The 22,398-nt window shown below is 40.2% G+C and overlaps 1 protein-coding gene across 1 annotated transcript in view; it reads right to left on the bottom strand.

The window, feature by feature from the left end:
• Positions 1–3,185: 3,185 nt before the first annotated feature.
• The window catches only part of ltk (leukocyte receptor tyrosine kinase), a 49,652-nt gene continuing 30,439 nt past the window's right edge, over positions 3,186–22,398 (bottom strand). The window contains exons 16-29 of the mRNA XM_057344611.1: positions 16,921–17,103; positions 16,080–16,178; positions 15,489–15,641; positions 15,281–15,394; positions 11,252–11,438; positions 11,020–11,110; positions 10,862–10,926; positions 8,854–8,983; positions 8,017–8,114; positions 7,813–7,905; positions 7,616–7,717; positions 7,236–7,370; positions 7,058–7,148; positions 3,186–4,883 (exon numbers count right to left, since the gene is read on the bottom strand). Coding sequence (XP_057200594.1) covers positions 3,918–4,883; positions 7,058–7,148; positions 7,236–7,370; positions 7,616–7,717; positions 7,813–7,905; positions 8,017–8,114; positions 8,854–8,983; positions 10,862–10,926; positions 11,020–11,110; positions 11,252–11,438; positions 15,281–15,394; positions 15,489–15,641; positions 16,080–16,178; positions 16,921–17,103 — 2,507 coding nt within the window. The 3' untranslated portion in view covers positions 3,186–3,917. The remainder of the gene's footprint in view (positions 4,884–7,057; positions 7,149–7,235; positions 7,371–7,615; positions 7,718–7,812; positions 7,906–8,016; positions 8,115–8,853; positions 8,984–10,861; positions 10,927–11,019; positions 11,111–11,251; positions 11,439–15,280; positions 15,395–15,488; positions 15,642–16,079; positions 16,179–16,920; positions 17,104–22,398) is intronic.

Raw genomic sequence — 22,398 nt, 5'->3', positions numbered from 1 at the left:
AAAGAATTCTCTATTCTTGTTTGCCTAAGGATTCAGCAGGAGTTTAGGTATCAATAATTTAATCACATTTATTTTAAGGATATTTCCTTTCCTGTAGCTCAGTGGTTAGAGCATGGCGCTAGCAACGCCAAGGTCGTGGGTTCGATCCCAGGGGATTGCACTTAGTTAGAAACAAAGGTATAGTACGTCAGACTGCAATGTAAGTCACTTTGGATAAAAGCGTCTGCCAAATGCATAAATGTAAATATTCATTTTCAGGATTATAGTCAAAAACATTTTATTTAAGATTTGCTACTCAGCAACATCCTTGTTTTAGCTTAAAAAAATATGTTACATTAGTGTTACATTAAAATTCACTTTATGTGACGGTACATGATACTGCAAAGCCTTCCGTTATCAGCAGGACATATGTAGAACATTGGCAGTGATAACCAGCAAATAAATATCGAAATAAACACCAGTAAACGTGAGATTAAATATTACAGCTATAAGGGTTAGTATAGTGTGAAATTAATATTAATGGTAAAATACAGCAGTCATTTTTGACTATTGCTACCCTTCTATCCAGTTATAATTTGATATAAAGAGGATCGTGAAAATATGAAGCATTTAAAATGCTTGAACAAGACAAAAGAAAACTGAACAACAGATTGTGCTAATACGTTTTACCCTCATCTGTCTATGGATCTGCATAAGAATCTTTTCAGTTGTCCCTGACTAAAATGACACACCACTTCTCTTATAAAAACATTATTAAGCGTCTTTTTATCTACAGTATCTTAAATCTCAGACATAAATAATCATAAAAATGATGTCATATTACACACACTGAGGTGTTGTGTGGTTTGTGATTGTGTATTTATCGGTATAAAGCTACTGTACTGTGCACTGCATATGTAATCCATAAAGACACAATAAGAACATGTTGAACATTTACTATAATTATATTTGGGAAATAAAAAAAATTCTACTTATTAAAAAATGCTAAAAAATAAACAGATTGCAAACATTTCACAGGATTGTTTTAGCAGCTTCTTACAAGAGTGCATTAAAGTGAAAGTAGATACGTTCATTGCAGAAGCCACAACAACTGCACCCGTGTCACACACCTCATTTACTTCAACACATTTTGGTGCAAGACCGTTGTCCTTACAATTACCTCAGCGTTTCACACATAAAACACACTCTCTGTGAAACAAAAACACACTGTTTGTACAGAATAAACACAGAACCAATCAAACTATCTACTGTAGCCTGAATTATTGATTTTTAAAGGCATTTTCCTGTCAAAACACCCTGTGTTTTAATCTGAAAAATTATGGTGCATTTCTTTACTATGCAATACTGTTACCTTATTAAAGCTGCAATCTGTAACTTTTTTGGCATAAGCAAAAATCTATTGAGCAGGTACATAAAAAAATCAAAACTGTTTAAAGAGTAACTATTACAATGTCCTTAAAATGACATTTCATGCAGTGTGTAGTGTTACTGTGTATGAATGTAAGCAGTCTGCCAAGTTGTAAAGCTGAAAGTGAACGAATAACAAAGTTATTGGCTTGGGAAAAAAGGAGTCGGATCTGAATCATGCGAACGAGTCGTCTGTCATATTCTAGTTTCATTTCCAGGTCAGATTTGCGTCACTCCGTGTAATGCCCGCCTACATTCCATTTGCGAAACTGTACGCGGTAGACCAATCACAGCAGACTAGACCATCTGACCAATCAGATCAGAGTAGGCTGACAGAAAGGAGGAGATTAGACAGATGAATCGCCGAACGAATCATTTGAGAGTCAGTCAAGAAGTGAGGTAATAATAACTGCCTATTATTACAAAACGATTTTTACACCGTGTACATACGTAAACTTGTTGTTGGACATTCCATAAACCAAAGTAGGACCTTAAAAATTACAAAATATTTACTCTTTAAAACTCTCCCTACCTTGACCAAATTCACAATGGTAAGCTTATAGACAGCAGTAACAACGCAAACAAACGTTATGTGGCCCAAACTTAACTTCCGTTAGACCCCCCAAAGACACAATAACTGTTAAATAGTTTACATTTAATGTATTACAATTACCATACATTAAAATAATAATATACAGTAAATGAATATTAATATCAATTAAATATCAAATAAATTGTTAGATTATAACCAAACAGACCGAAAGTTATCTTCGGGCCAGGCACGTGCGTCCTAAGAAACCGTCTATCATGATTTCTAGGGATGCACCGATACCAGTATCAGTATCGGGCCCGATACTAAGCTCATGTACTCGTACTCATAAAAATGCACCAATACCAAAGACCGATACCTCATGTGACATAACTAACAGAAATGACAGAAATTAGCTTTGAAAGTTTGTGAAAAGCACACAAAATTGTTTATTTTCATAATGTGTTTAAGGTGGAGTTGTTTGTTATTAAGAAGTTATTCTATTTTTATTGGTCTCACTGTGTTGTGTAAAGGTACAGGCATCGGTATCAGCGAGTACCAGAAAAAATATCGGTACTCGTACTTAGTCTACAAAAAATGGTATGGGTGCATCCCTAATGATTTCTAAGCTTAACTTTTGGGTACAATTTCACAGTAAATATCAGTCTGACGTCATTTGATTTCAACACACGTAAATATAACCACATAAAAGTAGCCTGCAATATTTAAAAAACAGAGATGGCGAGAGACAGCAGAAATGATAAAATGCAGCTTTAAAATGACTTCCAGACCTCCAGCCCTCTGGCACCATCAGTAGATCACATTTTTTACCTCTATGCCAACTAAATAAACACGACTAATTACTATTATTTAGAAGAAATGAATCAATTTAGTGATACAGATCAATGCACAAACAAATTGTGATTGTAACGTTGAATAGTGTATGTCCATCTGTGTAAAGGGGCTGTTGATCTTACATCAGCTTGAAATGCAGCTTAGTGATAGTTCACCTAAAAATGAAATTTCTGTCATCATTTACTCACCTTCTTGCCATTTCTTGTGACTTTCTTCTGCAGAACACAAAAGAAGATATTTTAAAGAATGTTGGTAACCGAACAACAGCGGTACCCATTCACTTCTATTGTATGGACACAAAACCAATGCAAGTTGAACGTGTGCTGTCACTGTTCGATTAACAACATTCTTCAAAATATCTTCTTTTGTGTTCTGTAGAAGAAAGAAAGTCGAACAGTTTTGAAATGACAAGAGGGTGAGTAAATGATGAGAGAATTTTTGGGGGGTGAACTATCCCTCTGAATTTGCAAGACAACTGTGGTCCAGAAGCACTTCCTGTTTTTGAACAAAATACAACCAACATAACATTGTCAATCAAATATTTAGACTTTAACACTTAATTATATGTGTAAAAGAAAATGTTTGCATTTTCTAAGTGGTTCTCAACAGGGGGGACTTGGCCTACAAGGGGGCCCTGGCTGGCTTCTAAGAGGGCCTCAAGATTACTAAAATTAGACAAAATGAGCATTAAAATACATTTTTAAAAAACTGAAAACCAAGATTTTTCTTATTATTTGGCCATTTTTATAATGAATAGACATTTTTTTCCAGTTAACGACAAGCTCTAAAATATATTATTGGATAAAAATTGTGAGTTTTTGTGAGTGGGAGGGGGGCATATGAATATTGCTGAAAACAATGGGGGGCCTTGGAGTCAAAAAGGCTGAGAACCCCTTGTCTATATGCATTAATAATTATGACTAAATCAGCAGAAAAAAGAAAAACGTAGGACTCCTCATTTATCCACTAGCTGTGACTAATCTGACATTCCAATTCTACATAACACACTGCAATAAGCATCAAAGCATCAAAACATAAAAATCAGCTGGTCTGAGGCCAGATTAGGCAAAGAAAACGAGGTGCTGGGTTCTTTCTCATTTACTACTAAGTAAATCTGTCTTCAATGCTACACTGGGGTGACGCTGAGGTCCTCTGACAGTGAAAAGCCAGAATCCCTGTCCCTCACGGGTTTCTCGGGCTGGGTGTACCTTCTAAGGTCCTCATGTCCATAGCTAGCGTGACGCTTGACTAGGGGCTTGTGGGTAACGGTTGTGGCCAGGCCAAGAGCAGCCAGTGAAGAAGAGGCTGAAGAGCTGGTGCAAGGCTCCGCAGACTTGGGCGCTAGCACGGGCAAGCTCTCTGTCGCATAGCTCTGCTCATCATATGCATAGTTTACATTGCCACATGGGAAGCTATGGAGTTTTGCCAAGTCCATAACCGCAGCAAGCGAGTCTCCTGTGACTCCTGCACCCTTCCGAGAAGCGAGGCTTGGAGGCCCCGTAGGTCTGAAGGTGGTCGGAGAGGGCGGGGTAGATGGAGGGGGACATGTGGGCGTAGGGACATTTGCATCAGAAACCACAGGGTCAACACACTCTGTGGCAGATGCCGGGATGGGCGTAGATGTGGGCTTACAAGACGGAGGCATGGATTGTATGTGGTACAGGGCTGTCTTACCCCGTCCGAAGCTCTCCAGAACCCAGGAACCGTAGGTGGGGTTCCACAAGTTTTTAGTCTTGTTCTTTAGCTTCTGGCTACCTAATGACGATCTGCTTCTGGAGCACGGTCGTTGGTCTGGGACTTGAAGCCATTGACCAGGACAGACACCAGGTGTAGGATCAGCCCAACATGGCTCTAGAGTTTCGCTGTATGTTCCTACCTCTTGCGCAAGCTGGGCTGGTTTTTGTATCTGCAAACATGGCTTGAGGGCCTGTGGAGGTTGGCCAGGTATGCCAGGTCGACCATCCTGGGACACGTGTGCCGTTAGAAGAGGACTCATACTGATAGATCCTTCAGGGCAGATAACAGTGACACCGTCTTCCTCCACAGCTGGGCCGTACTCCACTGGAAGAGGCGTGTTGATGACATCAGGGTCCTGATGGTTGAAGCAGAAAAGAAGAGTCCAGAAAAGGAAAAAATTAAAGGGACAGTTCACCCAAAAATGAAAATTCTGTCATCATCTACTCACCCTCAGATTATTCCATATCAGTATACATTTATTTGTTCTGTGAGAAAGATATTTGGAAGAATGATTGTAACCAAACAGTTCTCATCACCCATTTACTGCCATAGTAGGAAAAATGACAATGGTAGTCAAAAGTGCCCCAGAACTGTTTGCTTTCCTACATTCTTCAAATTATCTTCTTTTGTTTTTAACAGAACAAAGAAATTTACAAATCAAATTTGGCACTATGGTAGTCAATAGACTGATTTCACTCCGCCGCCATGTTGAAATCGAAGGCAGAGGTGGGAAGAAAACCGGAAGGACAGACAGACTACAATGGTTTGGACTACCATTGGGTGTCTGTGACATGAATAAGCAAATGATGCATTTAAAAACAACGTTAGATTGGCTGTGTGTACACAAATGAAACCCGCTTATGGCAGTTTAAACAGTCACTAATATGTGACACCATGGCTTAAAGCAACATTAGAGAACTTTTTCTTATGGTTCCCCCATGTGGTTGATAAGCGCCATTGTCTGTTATCAGCGTCGTAAATACTGTCGCTGTATAACAGAAACCGCTGTGACATCATGTCACTTCATAAACTGTGCATGTACTAAAGCACTCTTTTGGCTCCCGCGGGGTATACTACTGGGCTATACTTATAGCTCAAACTAGATTCTGAGGTAACAGCTGGTTGTTAGCCATTAGCGCATATCGTGCTAGCTACATAGCACATTTGCAGTCACCCAAAACACAAAGCATGGACGTGAATGTGTTTAGTAACCAACGGAAATAATTTTCTATAGTTATATTTTCGGAAACACACTCGTGACCAGGCATTGTGCTTTGTGTAATAGGTGCAATCACTAACTTACACTCAACTCGCTATGGGAATAGTGTCTAGCATAGTAACTATAGACACCGATAGCATTAGTCTACGTGGTTGAACAAAGGAATCAGCAACTTTTGACCATAAAACATTTATTGTGGTTTGGTAGTCATCGTCTACAAGCATAACACTAAATTCGTGACGAGGCACGATCATGCTACATAAGCTATTGAGACCCGGCAACATTACATTATCTCTAGTCTACCTTACGGTTATAAATTGTGACAGTATATAAACAGTACCGTTAGTGTGCCAATAAACAACCTGAGCACAGCCAAATAACTAATAAGCTCAAAAGTACAAGACAGTAAGAAAAAATGTACATATAAGACTTTCAAATCCAGTAGCAGGATGGCTAGGTCTCCATCCGTTTGGCAACCTGTTGCCTCTTGCAGTTCGCGCCACTGAGTGTAAGTCCGACAGATATTGATTCGTGTTCAGGCTCATGTCCAGTCATTCGCTCTCTTTCCCTCTTTTTTTTTTGCTGGCTCTGCCATGGTGATGGTTTGGAGACTTGCTTTGAACTAGATCGTTTCGTCTTATTGTTTGCTGTTGGCTAACTTCACCCAGGCTACGAGTAAAACGTGACGTATGCCGTAAAGCAGGTGATGGGCGGGGCTTGTGTACCTACCCGCACACCAAAGTTACAAGTGTGATTCCAGCCGATAGAGGGCTGCTTAGGTAGCACCGGCAGTAAAAGTTGTCAAGTTAAGAGTTGTCCTACCACTAAAATAATTTTAGAGAGATTATTTTAAGGTCGAAAAACTCCCTAGTGTTGCTTTAAGTGGTCAAGTTAAACAGCTCGTGTGACATGCATCCTATGCTTATATTTTCACATTTAAGATCATAAATCGTTTTAATAACTCCAGGTTGGTTGTCCAAACCATTGCAGTCTATCTGTCTCTCTGGTTTTCTTCCCACCTCTGCCTCGCTTTTGATTTCAACATGGCGGCGGCGTGAAATCAGTCTATGGTGGCCAAGAACTGTTTGGTTACAAGCATTCTTCCAAATATCTTTCTCTGTATTCATCAGAACAAAGAAATTTATACAGATTTGAAACAACTTGATGGTGAGTAAATGATGACAGAATTTTTATTTTTTGCTGTTGCTTTTAAAAAAAAATGCACAAATGAATGTAAATCGCAGTGATTGAATGAATCCAAAACTGTAAAACAAAGTACATGTGTCAAAGGAGGATCTGTTTTACAGTACCTGTGTACAGTAGTTGATCCTCTCTAAAATGGTAGTAAAGTTTGGTCGGTGTTCTGGACAGTGCTGCCAACACTGTGTCATAATCCGATAACTAAAACAGGACAAAGTTAAAGTATTAAAAAACTATTTAAAAAGATCAGATTCAGTTATGTTAAAAGATCATGGTAATGTGACTTACACTGGCCCCGGGCAGCTCTTAGGAGGGTCCATACGACCTCCGCCTGTTACAAATTCTAATACCTCCTGATTGGTCTTGCATGGATAGGGCATGTATCCAAGAGAAAAAATCTCCCACAGCAGTACCCCAAATGACCTGCAGATGGAGACAAAACACACATTGTAAGTCGGTTCTGTGCAGCTGAGAACTCATGAAAAAAATCACCCATCACCCAATTATTAAAATTGTTATAAATATAGAAATATACAAATGTATATTTTTAGAAATAAAGAAATACAGACGTAAAAGTCCAAACACAGCTCTAATCATAATCACAGCTGTAAAACTAATAGTTTTTGACCACTGCTGACAAATATAAGGTAAACCACAACTGTTCTTACCAGGTGTCAGTTTTGCAGGTAAAAATGCCCTCCAAGAAGGCTTCAGGTGGCATCCACTTCACTGGTAACATGGCACGGCCGCCCTTCCTATAGTAACTTGCCCTGTAACGCACGTTTTATGATTTAATATACAGTAGATGACTATACTTTTAAATGCTACATAGCAAACAATGAGGTCATAAGTTTTATGAAAGCACCTATAAATGTCACGAGCCATTCCAAAATCTCCAATTTTGGCCACTCTGTCTGGACCAGGACATGTCAAAAGACAGTTACGTGCTGCGATGTCTCTGAAGAGCACCAAAAATAGACATATGATATGACTCGCTGATACACACGTTTAATGGGAGATTTCTCTTAAAAAGACAAGTGAAGGCTCAGGCAGCATGTACAGTATGTACCTGTGAATGAAGTGATTCTCCTCTAGGTAGCGACAGCCGAGTGCAATGTCTCTGGCCATGTGTAGCAGTTCCAGCATACTCAGAGAAGAGGGCTGGTTCTGTGAAAAAAAGATATAAAGTGGTCAAATATCAGTCTCCCTTGCAAAGAGACTGAACATCGAGCACAAATTCATACACACTAATACACAACATACACTACACAGGGGTTTGCATTTTTTGTCAGCTGAACCGCTTTGACCTAAATTATTTACTTTAATAAAAGTAATATGTATATAATTTAGTAGCACAGTTGCATGTTTAACTCATATATTTTGTGTATCTTTGTTTACGTTTCTATCTAACATAAATATATATAATTTATATGTATCCCCCAAACACAGAGGATGCCTACCCGACGAACCAGTGAAACCTCAGACCTTTCCTCTGTTCATATTCTTGACTGCTTCCCCCTGCATAAGGCGTGGGAAATGTCCTATTGGGCAATTCAACTGTGCTGAAATAGTGGGATTATAACACCTAGTCCTATTAAGTAAATCTAAGCGAATCTAGTTATTATTAAACCTGTAACATTTTTTAAAACTATTTTAAAAGTAATGAAAACAACTTTTATACAGTATACACTGATAAACATAGGGTATAATAACTCAGAAACCCCCTGCAATTCTCTGGCAAACCACTAGGGGGTCAAGAACCCTGATTGGAAAACCTTCCACTAACATACCTTTTATTACAGTCTTTTTGCAATCATTTTACACAGTATGAATTCATTTAAGCATTAACACATGTTTTAAATTTAGAGAGAATATGGAAGTATGATATCCAGACACACAGACTCACAGTTCTGGGTCGGTTGAGTCTCAAGAAGCTCTTCATATCTCCTCCTGTCATGAGCTCCAGCAGGATGAAGCGAGGCAGGATCTGCAGACTGACTCCAATGCAGCGCACAATGTTCTGATGGTTAAATTTACTGTAGACACATAACAGTGGAAAAACAGATCCAAATGATTCATGCACTTGTGTAGTAGAGCACATCCACAGTTCTTTTCTAAAGATGTGTGTTAATATTTGCGTTCCAATATGATAGTTATTCCAAACCTGTGTGACTCTCTTTCAAATATGAAAAACAAAATAAAACGTTAGGAAGGATGTTAGTGACTGATTCTCTTTTACTATAAATCGTCAACATTCCTTTTAAATTTCTGAAAGGTATACACTTTAAAAAACTGAAGAAAAAAACCGCAAGATAAACTTTTGAAAAACGTTTTTCATGTTATTTTACACTTAACTTTGCAGTCTATTTCTGTAATTTTACCTTTTTCTGTTTTTCAAAAATACAGGAAAATATTCTGTAAAATAAAATAATAAAAATATGAAATAAATAATAAAATAATTAGAATAATTGCAGTTTTTTTTACAGTGTACAGTTTTGGAATGGCATGAGAGTGAGTAGATTATGACAATTTTCATAACTTTCACAATTTGTGTGAACTATCCTTTTAAATATTGTCGCTGACCTTCAAAAACCTCGCATGTTTTGGCTGTTTTTCAGGAAATGGGAAAAACACTTCATTTTTAAAATGATTTAACACTGTGTTATCAAAGTTGACAAGTTATTTTAATACTTCGAATTGGTTTTTAAATACTTTTTATTGGTTAGTTATTTCCAAAACCCAGTGACAAACATAAAGGGTGACTAATAATAATGATTTATGGCAAAAAATAAAAAACACAAAATATGAAGATACAAGGTTTTAGAAGGACAGCACAATATAATGTATGTAAAAACACAGGTGTATTAATAATCTTCAGCATTGTATTAGAAAAACTAAAGGCAGTGCATGTCTGAGAAACATTTTCCATTGTTGTATGTCACAGTAGGATGCTTTGTATGAACAATAGTCACCCAATTGGTAAACACTTTAGCATCTTATTCAGCATTGACTGTTTATTATCACTATTATACTACTAATAATGTTTGTTATTAATAATAGTGCAGTTATTATAAATACAGTATCTACAAGACATCTGTCGCCTGACTAGAGAAGATGCAATAACAGATGTAAACCCGGTAAACAAAACCAGTAAACAAGTAAACGAATCACGTTTAATCTCAATAAGGAATGGCGAACTAAGGGACTGGAATGATATGTCCCACACGTGTGCAGGGGCGTAGCTACATGGTGGCCATGGGTGGCCACGGCTACCCCTGAATGATGGATGGCCACCTATCTGGCCACCTCTGTTGTGCGAAGCAGTTTTAAGATGTGTGTCGGATTTTACGGAGTGCGTATGCACTGAAAGTAACGCGAGAACATTACTCTCGCGTTAATATGATGTCATACGCTAACGCACTGACGCAAACAGTCTGAGCGCTATAGCTGAACAGCTGCTAACCGCTTCGTGACAGTGTACTGTCTGTGTACCATGGAAGTTTATCGCGAGCAGAAGGATCAGGTCAGTACAATCAGTCTTGCTTAACTGGATTTCATTCATTAATTACATTTTCGCGAAAGTTTAAGTTGGGGTACTGCAATGTTTATTTTCTATTAAAAAAAAAAGCTAACTTACTGCAAATGATAGCTAGCAAATTATTTAAAAATAATGTTAGCACATGAAAGCATTGCAAATAAATGGTTTACTTTATGTTCTTTGTGTATGTTTTTGACCAGCAAACTATGTGTAATTGAAGAATTGGTGTAAATTACAGTAGAAGTTAAAGAATTTCTGTCTGTAAGGATTTTTTGGTCACCCTAATAAAATCACTGGGTCTTACCTGGCCACCTCTAAAAAAAAGTTCTGGCTACGCCCCTGCACGTGTGACCGTTATGACTGTAGCCAAGATTACCTCATAATAAGGGCCTCCATAAGGAAATCCATTTCATCCTGTTCAGAGCAGATTTCTGGAAGAGTCTGTCACAGCGAGAAAACGCAGAGCCAATTAAGAGCAACTACGAACGGACAACATGAGCATTCAAAGGCAAAAGCAAGTCTGGGAACCCTCACCTTAATGGCAACCTGCATAGATGTGTTGTCTCCTTTCATACCCAACACCTGTCCTTCATATACTTCCCCAAAGGCCCCGTGACCCAAGGCCCTGTAGACCCCAGACAAACCCCATTACTGACAGATGCAAACATTTGACATAATTTACATTTAAAGACATGTTCAGATATAAGTAAAATGATTGGTTTTTCTCTTATTTATCTTTGCGTATGAATATCTAAATGAAGAGTACCTGAGGAGTGTGATGTTTTTCCGTGGCACCTCCTTGAGCTCGCTCAGCGAGGCTGCTTTGCCAGAAAAGCAGTAATTGGGGTTGTAATCTGTCATAATGGTGGAGGAACGAATTTTGCTAAGCTTGTACTCTGGGCTCTGCAGACGAATCCTGACCGCATGCAGGTGGTTCTTCTTACGATAATATACTGCAATGAGACAAAACACACACCGGAAATCAGACAAATAACGATAATGTTTTTGTGAATGCTAATATTATGCAAACAGAATAAATCCACCATTTGCATGTTCGTTGGTGTCAAGGCACAAAATGGATAAGTAAAAGTTTTAACAGGCTTTTAACATATCTTTTCCAACATGACTGACTCACAGACGCAGAACAACCAGGTACACTTATTTCTCCCTATGGAGTTCTATTACAATTAGAAAATGTGCTTTTTGCATTTTTAAAGACCCTCAGGTGAGGACTGTCGAGAACTAGGAGTGCTACTTAAATAAACCATAACATAAGATAATGAACTAAATCAATTGTTAATTTACTAATTCAATTTTCTTTTAACACAAACTAAAAAGTGATGACTTTTATTTTAATATTTGAATTAAAAACAGATTTTAGTTTTAAATGCCACAAACATTCCTTCAAGGACTGAAGCTCTGGGCCTTTCAGTCAGAAATGGGGCAGGGTGAACTCACCCTCAACGGAGGCTGCCAGTGTCCCCAATGCAGGTTGGTAGTCTGCCGGGGAGGGCGCTGCATGGAGGTGAGAGGTCCCCTTTTACCGTCAGGCTGCTGGCGCAGTGGCGCGAAGCGAAGCCGGCAGGATGTTGACCAGGGATTAGGGGTGAGAGGGGCGCGACCCGAGCAAAGACTACCAACCTGCATGGGGGAGAGCTCAGGGGAAAAGATACAGTTAGCGTCCAGTGGAGCGCTGCAACTTGAGGACCCAGAAATTTTGCTCTTGCTAATGAAATGTGCTTGAAACAGTCTCTACAAGGACTAAGGGTATACCAGTATTGACAATAACCGTAATATGAATAATTCTGATTATATTGTGTTAATACTTCACGATTTATGTGGTGCAGTTCACAATTTTGTGGGTCTGTACTGTGAGCTGGGTTGTGAAGGATGCAGCAGACTTTTCTGGGACAGTCCCGCATCGCTTCACTAATGTGATCCAGTTGTCTTTTTAAAATGCTGGAAGTGCGCTTGACAACCTCTCATCTGGATATATTCCTGGTTATAATCCTCTTCTCAAAGAAGGTGTTTGCATTAAAATAGTGGGAGCAAAAGTGGCCCGACTGTTTAGTAAATGAACCCCTTTATTATGTTTATTAAGTACTGTTACAAAGGATTTGGGTTATGGTATGTCTTTATTGATCTTACAAAGATTAAACAAAAACATATAAAGCATTCTACAGTTAGAGCAGAATTAAGTCAAACAATATATGTTTTATATGCAATAAACATATACAATTATTAAACATAAGGGAACAGCGGATATTAAGCATCGTCAACAAAAATAAATGCAATGACTTCGTCAATATTTATGACTTCCATTTTAGTATGTGAGTCTGTAGTTAAATGCGCCTGATATACTACTGGTTCAACAAACACACCTCAGCCACATTTAAAGGGTTTGGGGGCTATGAAATGAACAGATCTGATACACAGACTTACACTTCACAGCTGTGAAGGCAAGAAATGGAAGCCAAATATGAGACGATTCCCAATATTTTAAATGTCTACTTTGAATTCCAATAACTGAATAATACATATTTCATGAAGTAATTATCAGTTAGCCAAATATGAGACGCTTCGTGATATTTTAAATGTCTAATTTGAATTCCCAAAAAATTAATAGTGAATATTTCATGAAGTAATTGTCAGTAATATCACTATAATCTATATTTGTGCATAGCCATTTTTTTAATAGAGCTTGTTAATCGACGTCACGCCGCGTTGAATGTTGCGCCATCTTGGGAGGATGGCTATAGTGCGTTCAATGCAGTGTTTTGTTTTTCTTGTTTGATAAGGAAATATAACCCTGGTAGGTCGGTCTTGTTAAAAAGTCGTTCAGGAAATGAAAGAAATGGTTCATTCACTTTCGATTTCTCCATGTATCAAACAAAACAAGTAACGTTACATATCAAAAAACAATGATAGTAAACTAACGGTACTGTTAAGCGTGTTGACAAAATGTTTATATGCTCTCCTACTTGTAAGTCGCTTTGGATAAAACCGTCTGCCAACTGAATAAATGTAAATGTGATAGCAGTGGAGTATTATCCTCCCAAGATGGCGGCGCCACTGCAACATGCAACATAGGGCGTGACGTCAGCTTCACATTCTCTATACTTTCAATTCTTTCTAATCAATACTACTACGCAGTGTTAGGAGCCCAATACGTGGCCTTAGCAAATATACAAGGGGGGCCTCAAGATTATATTAAAAAGAGTTAAATAATCAAAATAAAGAAAAAATAAAGATAATATGCTTGGTAATGTTTATAGCAAATAGATGTTTCAGCGGCAACAATATAAACATACATTATGTGGCCCAAACTTAACTTCCGGTGGACCTCTACAAAGAATCAATAACAGTTGAGTAGTTTTAATTTGATTTAATACCATTAATATAAAATATTAATATAAATCAATATGAATAAATTAAATATAAAATAAATTGTTTTATTACTAGCCACTAGCAGACCGATAACCAAACACAAACCAGAAGTTAACTTTCGGCCAGGTGCATACATCTAAAGAAACCATCTACAGAGATTCTTTCTAGTCATGCCAATCTCTAGGAGCGCTTTTCCACCATTGCGGCGAACCGTTCATAATCTCGATCTGGAACGGTTACAGTAATGTTTCCATGTGAGCCTGGTTCGACACGGCACGATTACAAACAGTTCTCGGCTTGGAATTTGTTAGGATTTTCCCTTTTCAAGACCTAATTTCATATGTCTGTATGTTGGACAGCCACCAGTGCAATGGAGTTATTTGGTATATAAACCGATATTTTATAATACAAAACAAGCTTCATAATATTCTCGTTTATTCAAAAAGAAGCTCACATTTAAAGGCACAGTGTGTTACAACACCCTCAATATTCCCTCGCTGTCCTATTCTGGAAAAACCTTTTAGCAAGTGCAAAACACAGGCAGTAAATAGCAGCGATTAATAAAGATAATGGTCAGTGAGCATACACAAAAAGCCCATTGGCGAGAGTCTGCTTAGTTCAAAAATAATTTGGCTTAATTGTTTATGTACACTCATTATTTTGAAGCCCTTTCAATTGCCGTGTTTTAAGGTTAATAGTCCATGTCTCACAGTTAGTTGAAAAACAAGCAAGCAATTAGAATTGGCACCTTTGGTTTTTGACCACAAATATTAAAAACAAGCAGTTGAATAAAAATATTTAAAAAAAAACATTCTATAGAAATGCTTTAATAATAGAATAAAGCATTTGGGTGATAATATCATATAAATAGCAGTTTATTCATTTAGCATTGGCGTAAGGGGGAAAGGATTTATACTGTGTCTTTAATAAGTAACATTTCTGTCAATATGCACTATTTTGTGACGCGAACCCTGGTGCATCAACCGATACTTTCCCTCAGCGTTAAAGTGCTATATCAAATTTGGCCGGGCTTCACAATTTTGTCACAGTTTTGTTCACGTGGAACTTTGCTCATTTTTCAAACTTTTCATTTTTAAGCTTTTTCTACACTCCTCTAATGCCCAGTGGCTTACGCGACTTTCAGTCTTTTACTTTCAAAATAGTTAATAATTTCAAAAAAGCCACTTACTTTCGTTTTAATTTTCACTGACATTCCCATCGTCCTTGCAATTATTCCTCCTAGCAGCTTTAATAGCATTGATGCTTTTGTATTTGCTCTTCTAGGAAGTATAATTTTACATGACTAAGTCTGTCCTGTAGTGTCACATTTAGATTGTATGTGGGGCATGTCAGAGTCGATGGAAGGCTGATGGCACAGAGCTGATGCAGAACTGAAAGAGTCTCTTACTGATTGTGAGGCTGGCGCAGGTCAGAACGACACCCGTTACAACTGTGGACGCGATCACCGCCAGGATAAATATCAGGGATGGGGGCCCATCCGCCACAGACCCTAGTGGGACAACTGAGGGATGAACAGCATGAGAATAATACAATTAGGTATTGTTTGTCAATTTTTGGGAAACTATGAGACAAATGAGCATACTGTATTTAGCTACCTAAGCAAGTGACGTTGTCTGGTGCGAGCACCTCATCGTTGTCACACAAGCAGAAGATAAGTTTGGTTTCTTCATCTCGCTTACAGCTCTGCGTTTGACAGTGACTACAATTCAGATACACCTTGATCACAGCCTCTCCATGACTATCCATGACTGGAACACAATGAAAAAAACACATCAGTACTGCATTGCACTGCAACTGAATGCCAGTGCTTTGAAGCCCCAGCCCTTATTCAAACAGTCAGTCTGGACTCTTGACCTTTAACTCCAAACACACTTGAAGTAATACACTGTGCCGCCAACTTCAATCATTCACATAAGGTCTCTTATTATCTTTCACAAGTTGCATTTTTTATTTATTTCAACATCCATTACTGAATGAGTGTGTTATAATGCGCGGCCTGTGTAGTACAGCAAACCTCTCAGAGATAAACGCTGATCACAAGTCCCAGATATAATTGTTTTAATGGTGAAACAATGTTAAATTGGTTGTTTTCGAGGTTGATTCAACATTAAATCAATTATGTTTTTGTGGAATTTAGGACAGATTCATTCTCAGTGACAAATATCGAAAATTAGGTAAAGCCTGACCTGCCAGTGGTTGAAGAAATATCTCCCCACTGGGGTGGACAAAGGAGACTCCATCTTGTCCATCTGCTGTGATGCCATCAAAAACAGGCGCATCTCCACCTGAACAGAGGTGCTAGTAATATTCAATCAGTAAATCACAGTTTATTGTTCCTTGGACCAGAAAATAATAGCTCTAGACTTTAAAGAAATAGTTCACCCAAAATGAAAATTCTCAAATAGTTTACACAACCTCCATGTTGGATGTATTATTGTGTATGTAAAATTGAAACCAAAACAAGTGCATATAAATTCAAATGGCAACAGGTGATAACTTGAAATCTCTTTTTGCGACTAGTTATATGATCATTTCGGCCCAAGACAAGAAGATTTGAAGTTATCAACTCATCGCAGTATTGCTAAATAAGCTCAAAATATGAATCATTTTCTCTCGCAAACCTATTGTTTTCCAATAAAGTGATAGTTCACCCAAAAATGAAAATTCTGTCATCATTTACTCACCCTCTTGTCATTTCAAACCTGTATGACTTACTTTTTTCTGCAGAACACAACTGAAGATATTTTGAAGAATGTTGGTCACCGAACAGTGCCGGCACCCATTCACATCTATTGTGTGGACACAAAACCAATGCAAGGGAATGAGTGCCGGTTAGCAACATTCTTCAAAATATCTTCTTTTGTGTCCTGCGGAAGAAAGTCATACAGGTTTGAAATGACAAGGGGGTGAGTAAATGTGACAGAATTACCATTTTTGGGTGAACTATCCCTGGGTGAACACGCTGTAGGATGACGTGTGATTGTGACACACCTGCAAGTGTTTTTTTACATTTGAATAGAAATTCACCTCTGTAACCTCCTCCACCCCCTCCAGCAGTGCACGCACCGCCTCCTCCCCCAAATCCTCCTGATGTTACCCATCCCAGCTTTTCCAGAGCCTGTGGACAGGATGTGCCTCCTTGCCCTCCTTCAACAGCAGATCTTCCAGCCCTGTTGTCAGAAGTTGAGTCGTTCCATCCTCCTCCTCCACCTAAACACAAAGAAACACTTGCTTACCAAGTATGGTTTTCATTTTCATTTTTCATCAGTATCGCACAGTCCTCTTGGAAATTTCCTTTAGTCCGAGTGGAAATGTTCTGTGTGTTTGTAATAAGTTCTTTAAAAACACATTGTGGTCAACTTTTGTGAGACCGTAGCGTAAAAACCATCTTCCATATGTCTGTTTCACAAAACATTTTTCATAACTTAAAATATTGTCACAAGATAATAAGAACCTGATGGCTAAATTGAAACAGCTGTAACATCACAAAACTCCTGGTTGGTAGCTAATGGAATTTATAGAATATAAACCATACTCAAATGTGGGATTAGTTGGAATTTACTGGAATAATACTTCACCCTTTATCCCAATCTAAACCACAAAATACTGCATTCTAAGAAAATAAATTTTAATCTTAACCCTAATCTTAAAGCTATTTTCTCCATTTTAGTCTATAGAGCATTTCAGTTTTCCTGTTTCTGCTGTATTATACAGCACGGCGGGCAAACCGAACAAAAGATACAGCTATAACTGTGTTTATGTGTTAGTATAGATGTCAAAGTGTGGTTTGTATATGTGTACTGTAAAATGTTTGTGTGTGTGTACTGTATGTATACAGTTTAAAAGAAAGACATCATATTTTACAGCCAATCACAAATCCAACACCTTACATTCAAGTCACTGTAGCTTACTGAGATTTGAAAATATTTTTCATTCAAACTTGTTTTTTTATCCCTTGTTTGCATTATTATTCATTTTTAATACTTTTTTTAACTGAGATCAAAGGTAAGCTTGATTTTGATGTAGAAGTTCAAAAGCCCCTCAGTACAGTTTTCACCATAAAGGCATAATAGATGTGGCATTATGTAAACAAAAAAGAGTAAACAAACTCTGAAAATGAATAAATTTTTGGTAGTTATGAACATTTAATCATTTTATGAGGGTTTCTGAACATGGACATTTTTATCCATTTTGAACCTAAGTGTGATTTTTTTAGAAAATTTGACACTGCTCAAAAAATAATAATCCAATAAAAACCATGTTGTTGTTAATTATTAAAATATCCAAGACTGTAATAATAAAAATTTAAAAATCGGATTCACATTTAGTATATGGAAATATGTAGAATTATTCATTTTTTTCATGAAAAACAACAGGGTCACCATGTAAACAAACTGGTATTTAAAGGGTTAAAATTGTGAAAATGAATGAATGTTTGGTAGTTATGATAAGAACTGATTCTAGTGAAAAAAATTAAGACATTGAAAGTGTGAAAAAATATGGATATATAATATTTTTATGACCATTTTTGGACATGGACATTTTTGTCCATTTTCAGCCTAAGTGTGAACTGTTGTCTAATTCTTACAGTGCTAAAATAAAATAAAACAATCCATAAAAATTATTGCTGTTGTTGATTAATAACATATCATAATATAACATGATAAAAAATCAGCTTCACATTTAGTATATGGAAAATAATTCATGTCATGAATCACGGAGGGAAAGAACCCAAATGCAGGCAGGCAGTGAATGGGTTAACAAACAAGACTTTATTTCAAACAAAAACAGAAACTAAACACCCACGAGGGGGTAAACGAAAAGGTAACAAAAGAATAAATGAACAACAGGACCAAGACTAACTAAACACTAAACTAGACAATACTAGACAAAGACTAAACTATACACTTACTAAGACAGGGGAAAACAGGAACACAGGAACACGGCGAACATAGAGCACATGGAACGTAATGGTTGACATCTAACACGGGTAAACACATCAAAGGATAATTGACGAGGGCAGGTGGGAAATATAAGACACGGCAGGGAAGCAATACATGAAACGAGAGGGGCGGGGCCAATGACAAGACGCGAGAAAACACATGAGATGTCATAACAAACAACTCATGGCTTTCTCACAAAGAACCTAAGGGCTCCGTCCCGATCCTGCCACATGACTAGAAATACAGAACCAAGAATGCAGGACCGTGACAGAGCCCCCACCTTAATGAACACCCCCAGGTGTTCACCAAGGGGTTGACAAACAATACATGACAGACTGGGACAAAGACAGGAACTGTCATGGCTCTGCTTCCTTAGTCATGTTTTTCTTGGTCCTGTAGCAGAGCCATGACAAAGTCTTTGGTTATGTGTGGAGAGAAACATATTATTGTCCGTTTGACAATAATATACGTTCTCTCCAGTGTCTTGTCATTGACCCCATTCCTCTCGTTTCCTCGTTATCTTTCCCTGAGTGTTTAATGTCCCACACCTGCCCCATGTCGTTATCCCTCGTTTGTCTTCCCTATATATACCCTCTTGTTTCTTTGTCCTGTGCTCTTGTATTATTGCATGTGTGTTTGTACGTGCACCCTGTACTCGTGTGCCTACGTCCTGTCTCTGTGGTATCCTGCGGTCCTGTTGGATTTGTGAGTGTTTCGTGTTCACCTAGCTTCCCCTGTCGTGTGATTTATTCCTTGCCTTGTTTTGGTATTTGTTTAGTTTTTGCCCTCTCATGGGAAGTGTTTTGTTTTGAGTTCTAGTTTTGTTCCCGTTTATGTAGTTCCGGTTTTGTTTTGCACCCCATCGTGGGTTTTTGTTTGGTTATTAAAGTATTGTTTTGTTACCTTATCATTTACCTCCTCGTGGGTGTTTTATTTCTGTCCCTTTGTGTGTACAATAAAGTCTTGTTTTTTAACCCCTTCACTGCCTGCCTGCGCTTGGGTTCTTCCCCTTACCATTCGTGACAGAATACACGAGCCCTCATTGAACCCAGCAGGCAAGATGGAGGCTAGGCGATCCAGGCAGGCCCATCTCCTCTGCGGTCTGCGACAGGGCTACTCCGATGTCCTGGAGTTCGCAGATCGATTCTTCGAGACCGCAGGGGAGATGGTCCATGACGAGACTGAGCAGATGGCCCTGTTCAACGGCGGACTGAATGAGCCGCTGTCTCGGGAGGAGATGAGGATGCTGAGACCACTGGGCTTCACGGACATGATTCGGTATGCCATGAATCGGCCGGAGCCCAGGGTCTCAGCCCAACCCAATCCATCTCCCCTACCCGTGATCCCGGAGGGTCGCGTCATGGAGATCGGGGTCATCGGCATGGCCGCACCGTCCGCCTCTTCCCCGGCAGCTCTTCCTCCGCCCATCAGCATCCGTGGCCGGCGCAGACGAAGGGAGTCGTGGGACTCCCCATCCGACTCTTCCGGTACGGAGCTAACCGGGTTCCCCATCGCTTCTCAGCAACCGGCCACACGTTCTGTGGGCCGGTCGAAGAAGAAGAAGCCGAGGAGGGGGGCACCACCCAGGCCGGTGGTCCAGCCGGCATCCAGTCCGGTGCAGCCGGCATCCAGTCCGGTGCAGCCGGCGTCCAGTCTTGTGTCCAGTCTTGTGTCCAGTCCTGTGTCCAGTCCTGTGTCTAGTCTTTTGTCCAGTCTTTTGTCTAGTCTTGTGTCCAGTCCTTTGTCCAGTCTTGTGGCAGTCCAGTCCGGTGATCCAGCCGGCGTCCAGTCCGGTGATCCAGCCGGCGTCCAGTCCGGTGACCAGCCGGCGTCCAGCCGGTGATCCAGCCGGCTCCAGTCCGGTCGTCCAGTCCGGCGTCCCAGCCTGTCCAGCCGGTCGCAGCCGGCGTCCCAGCCGGCAGCAGCCGGCTTCCAGCCGGCGTCAAGCCCTGTCCAGCCGGCCTTCCAGCCGGCGTCCAAGCCGCTGTCCAGCCGGCCTTCCAGCCGGTGTCAAGCCCTGTCCAGCCGGCTTCCAGCCGGCGTCAAGCCCTGTCCAGCCGGCCTTCCAGCCGGCGTCAAGCCCTGTCCAGCCGGCCTTCCAGCCGGCGTCAGCCCTGTCCAGCCGGTCTTCCAGCCGGTCCCAGCCGGCAGCCAGCCGTCCCTGGACTCCAGGGCAAGACTGTTCCCCCAGGACTCCCTCCTAAGTCCCCCAGGACTCGCGCCCTCGAGCGCAGCCGGGGACTGGGACTGTTCCCCCCAACCCTTTGGCCCCCTGTAATCTTGTTTTGCCCCACCCCCCCTCCCATGTTTGTTTTTTGTTTCCCACCCCAATCCTGTAGTCTTGTTGTCCTGTCTACCCCTTGTCATGTTCACCATGTTTGTCTGGTTTTTGTCTTTGTCTCGGTCTGCCTTGTCTTGTCCGTCTACCCCTTGGTGAGCACCTGGAGGTGCTCATTAAAGGGGGGGCTTCTGTCATGGCTCTGCTTCCTTAGTCATGTTTTTCTTGGTCCTGTAGCAGAGCCATGACAAAGTCTTTGGTTATGTGTGGAGAGAAACATATTATTGTCCGTTTGACAATAATATACGTTCTCTCCAGTGTCTTGTCATTGGCCCCATTCCTCTCGTTTCCTCGTTATCTTTCCCTGAGTGTTTAATGTCCCACACCTGCCCCATGTCGTTATCCCTCGTTTGTGTCTTCCTATAATACCCTCTTGTTTCTTTGTCTTGTGCTCGTGATTGTATGTGTTTGTGCCTGTACTTGTATGTTTCGTTTGCATGTGTGTTTGTACGTGCACCCTGTACTCGTGTGCCTACGTCCTGTCTCTGTGGTATCCTGCGGTCCTGTTGGATTTGTGAGTGTTTCGTGTTCACCTAGCTTCCCCTGTCGTGTGATTTATTCCTTGCCTTGTTTTGGTATTTGTTTAGTTTTTGCCCTCTCATGGGAAGTGTTTTGTTTTGAGTTCTAGTTTTGTTCCCGTTTATGTAGTTCCGGTTTTGTTTTGCACCCCATCGTGGGTTTTTGTTTGGTTATTAAAGTATTGTTTTGTTACCTTATCATTTACCTCCTCGTGGGTGTTTTATTTCTGTCCCTTTGTGTGTACAATAAAGTCTTGTTTTGTTAACCCCTTACTGCCTGCCTGCGCTTGGGTTCTCGTTCACCATCATCCGTCCCCCCCCCCCTTAATGAACACCCCCAGGTGTTCACCAAGGGGTTGACAAACAAGACATGACAGACTGGGACAAAGACAGGAACCAAATACACATAGACAACATAACCAAGGGCAATACAGAAAATACAATTACTGGGTTGGGACAACAAAAATAATAAACATGGGAGGGGGGTGGGGACAGACAAGGGCTTGTGGGGGGAACAGTCCTAGTCCCCGGCTGCGCTCGAGGGCGCGAAGTCCTGGGGGACTTAGGGGAGGAAGTCCTGGGGGGAACCGCCAACTGGAACGTCGGCGGGACAAGGCTGGGACCCGGCTGGAAGGCCAGCTGGAAGGCCGGCTGGACAGGGCTTGACACCGGCTGGAAGGCCGGCTGGACAGGGCTTGACACCGGC

Source organism: Triplophysa rosa, linkage group LG10 (assembly GCF_024868665.1).
Source record: "Triplophysa rosa linkage group LG10, Trosa_1v2, whole genome shotgun sequence".
NCBI lineage: Eukaryota > Metazoa > Chordata > Actinopteri > Cypriniformes > Nemacheilidae > Triplophysa > Triplophysa rosa.
The sequence above is the reverse complement of the archived record's forward strand: the minus strand, read 5'-3'. Positions and strand labels throughout refer to the sequence as shown.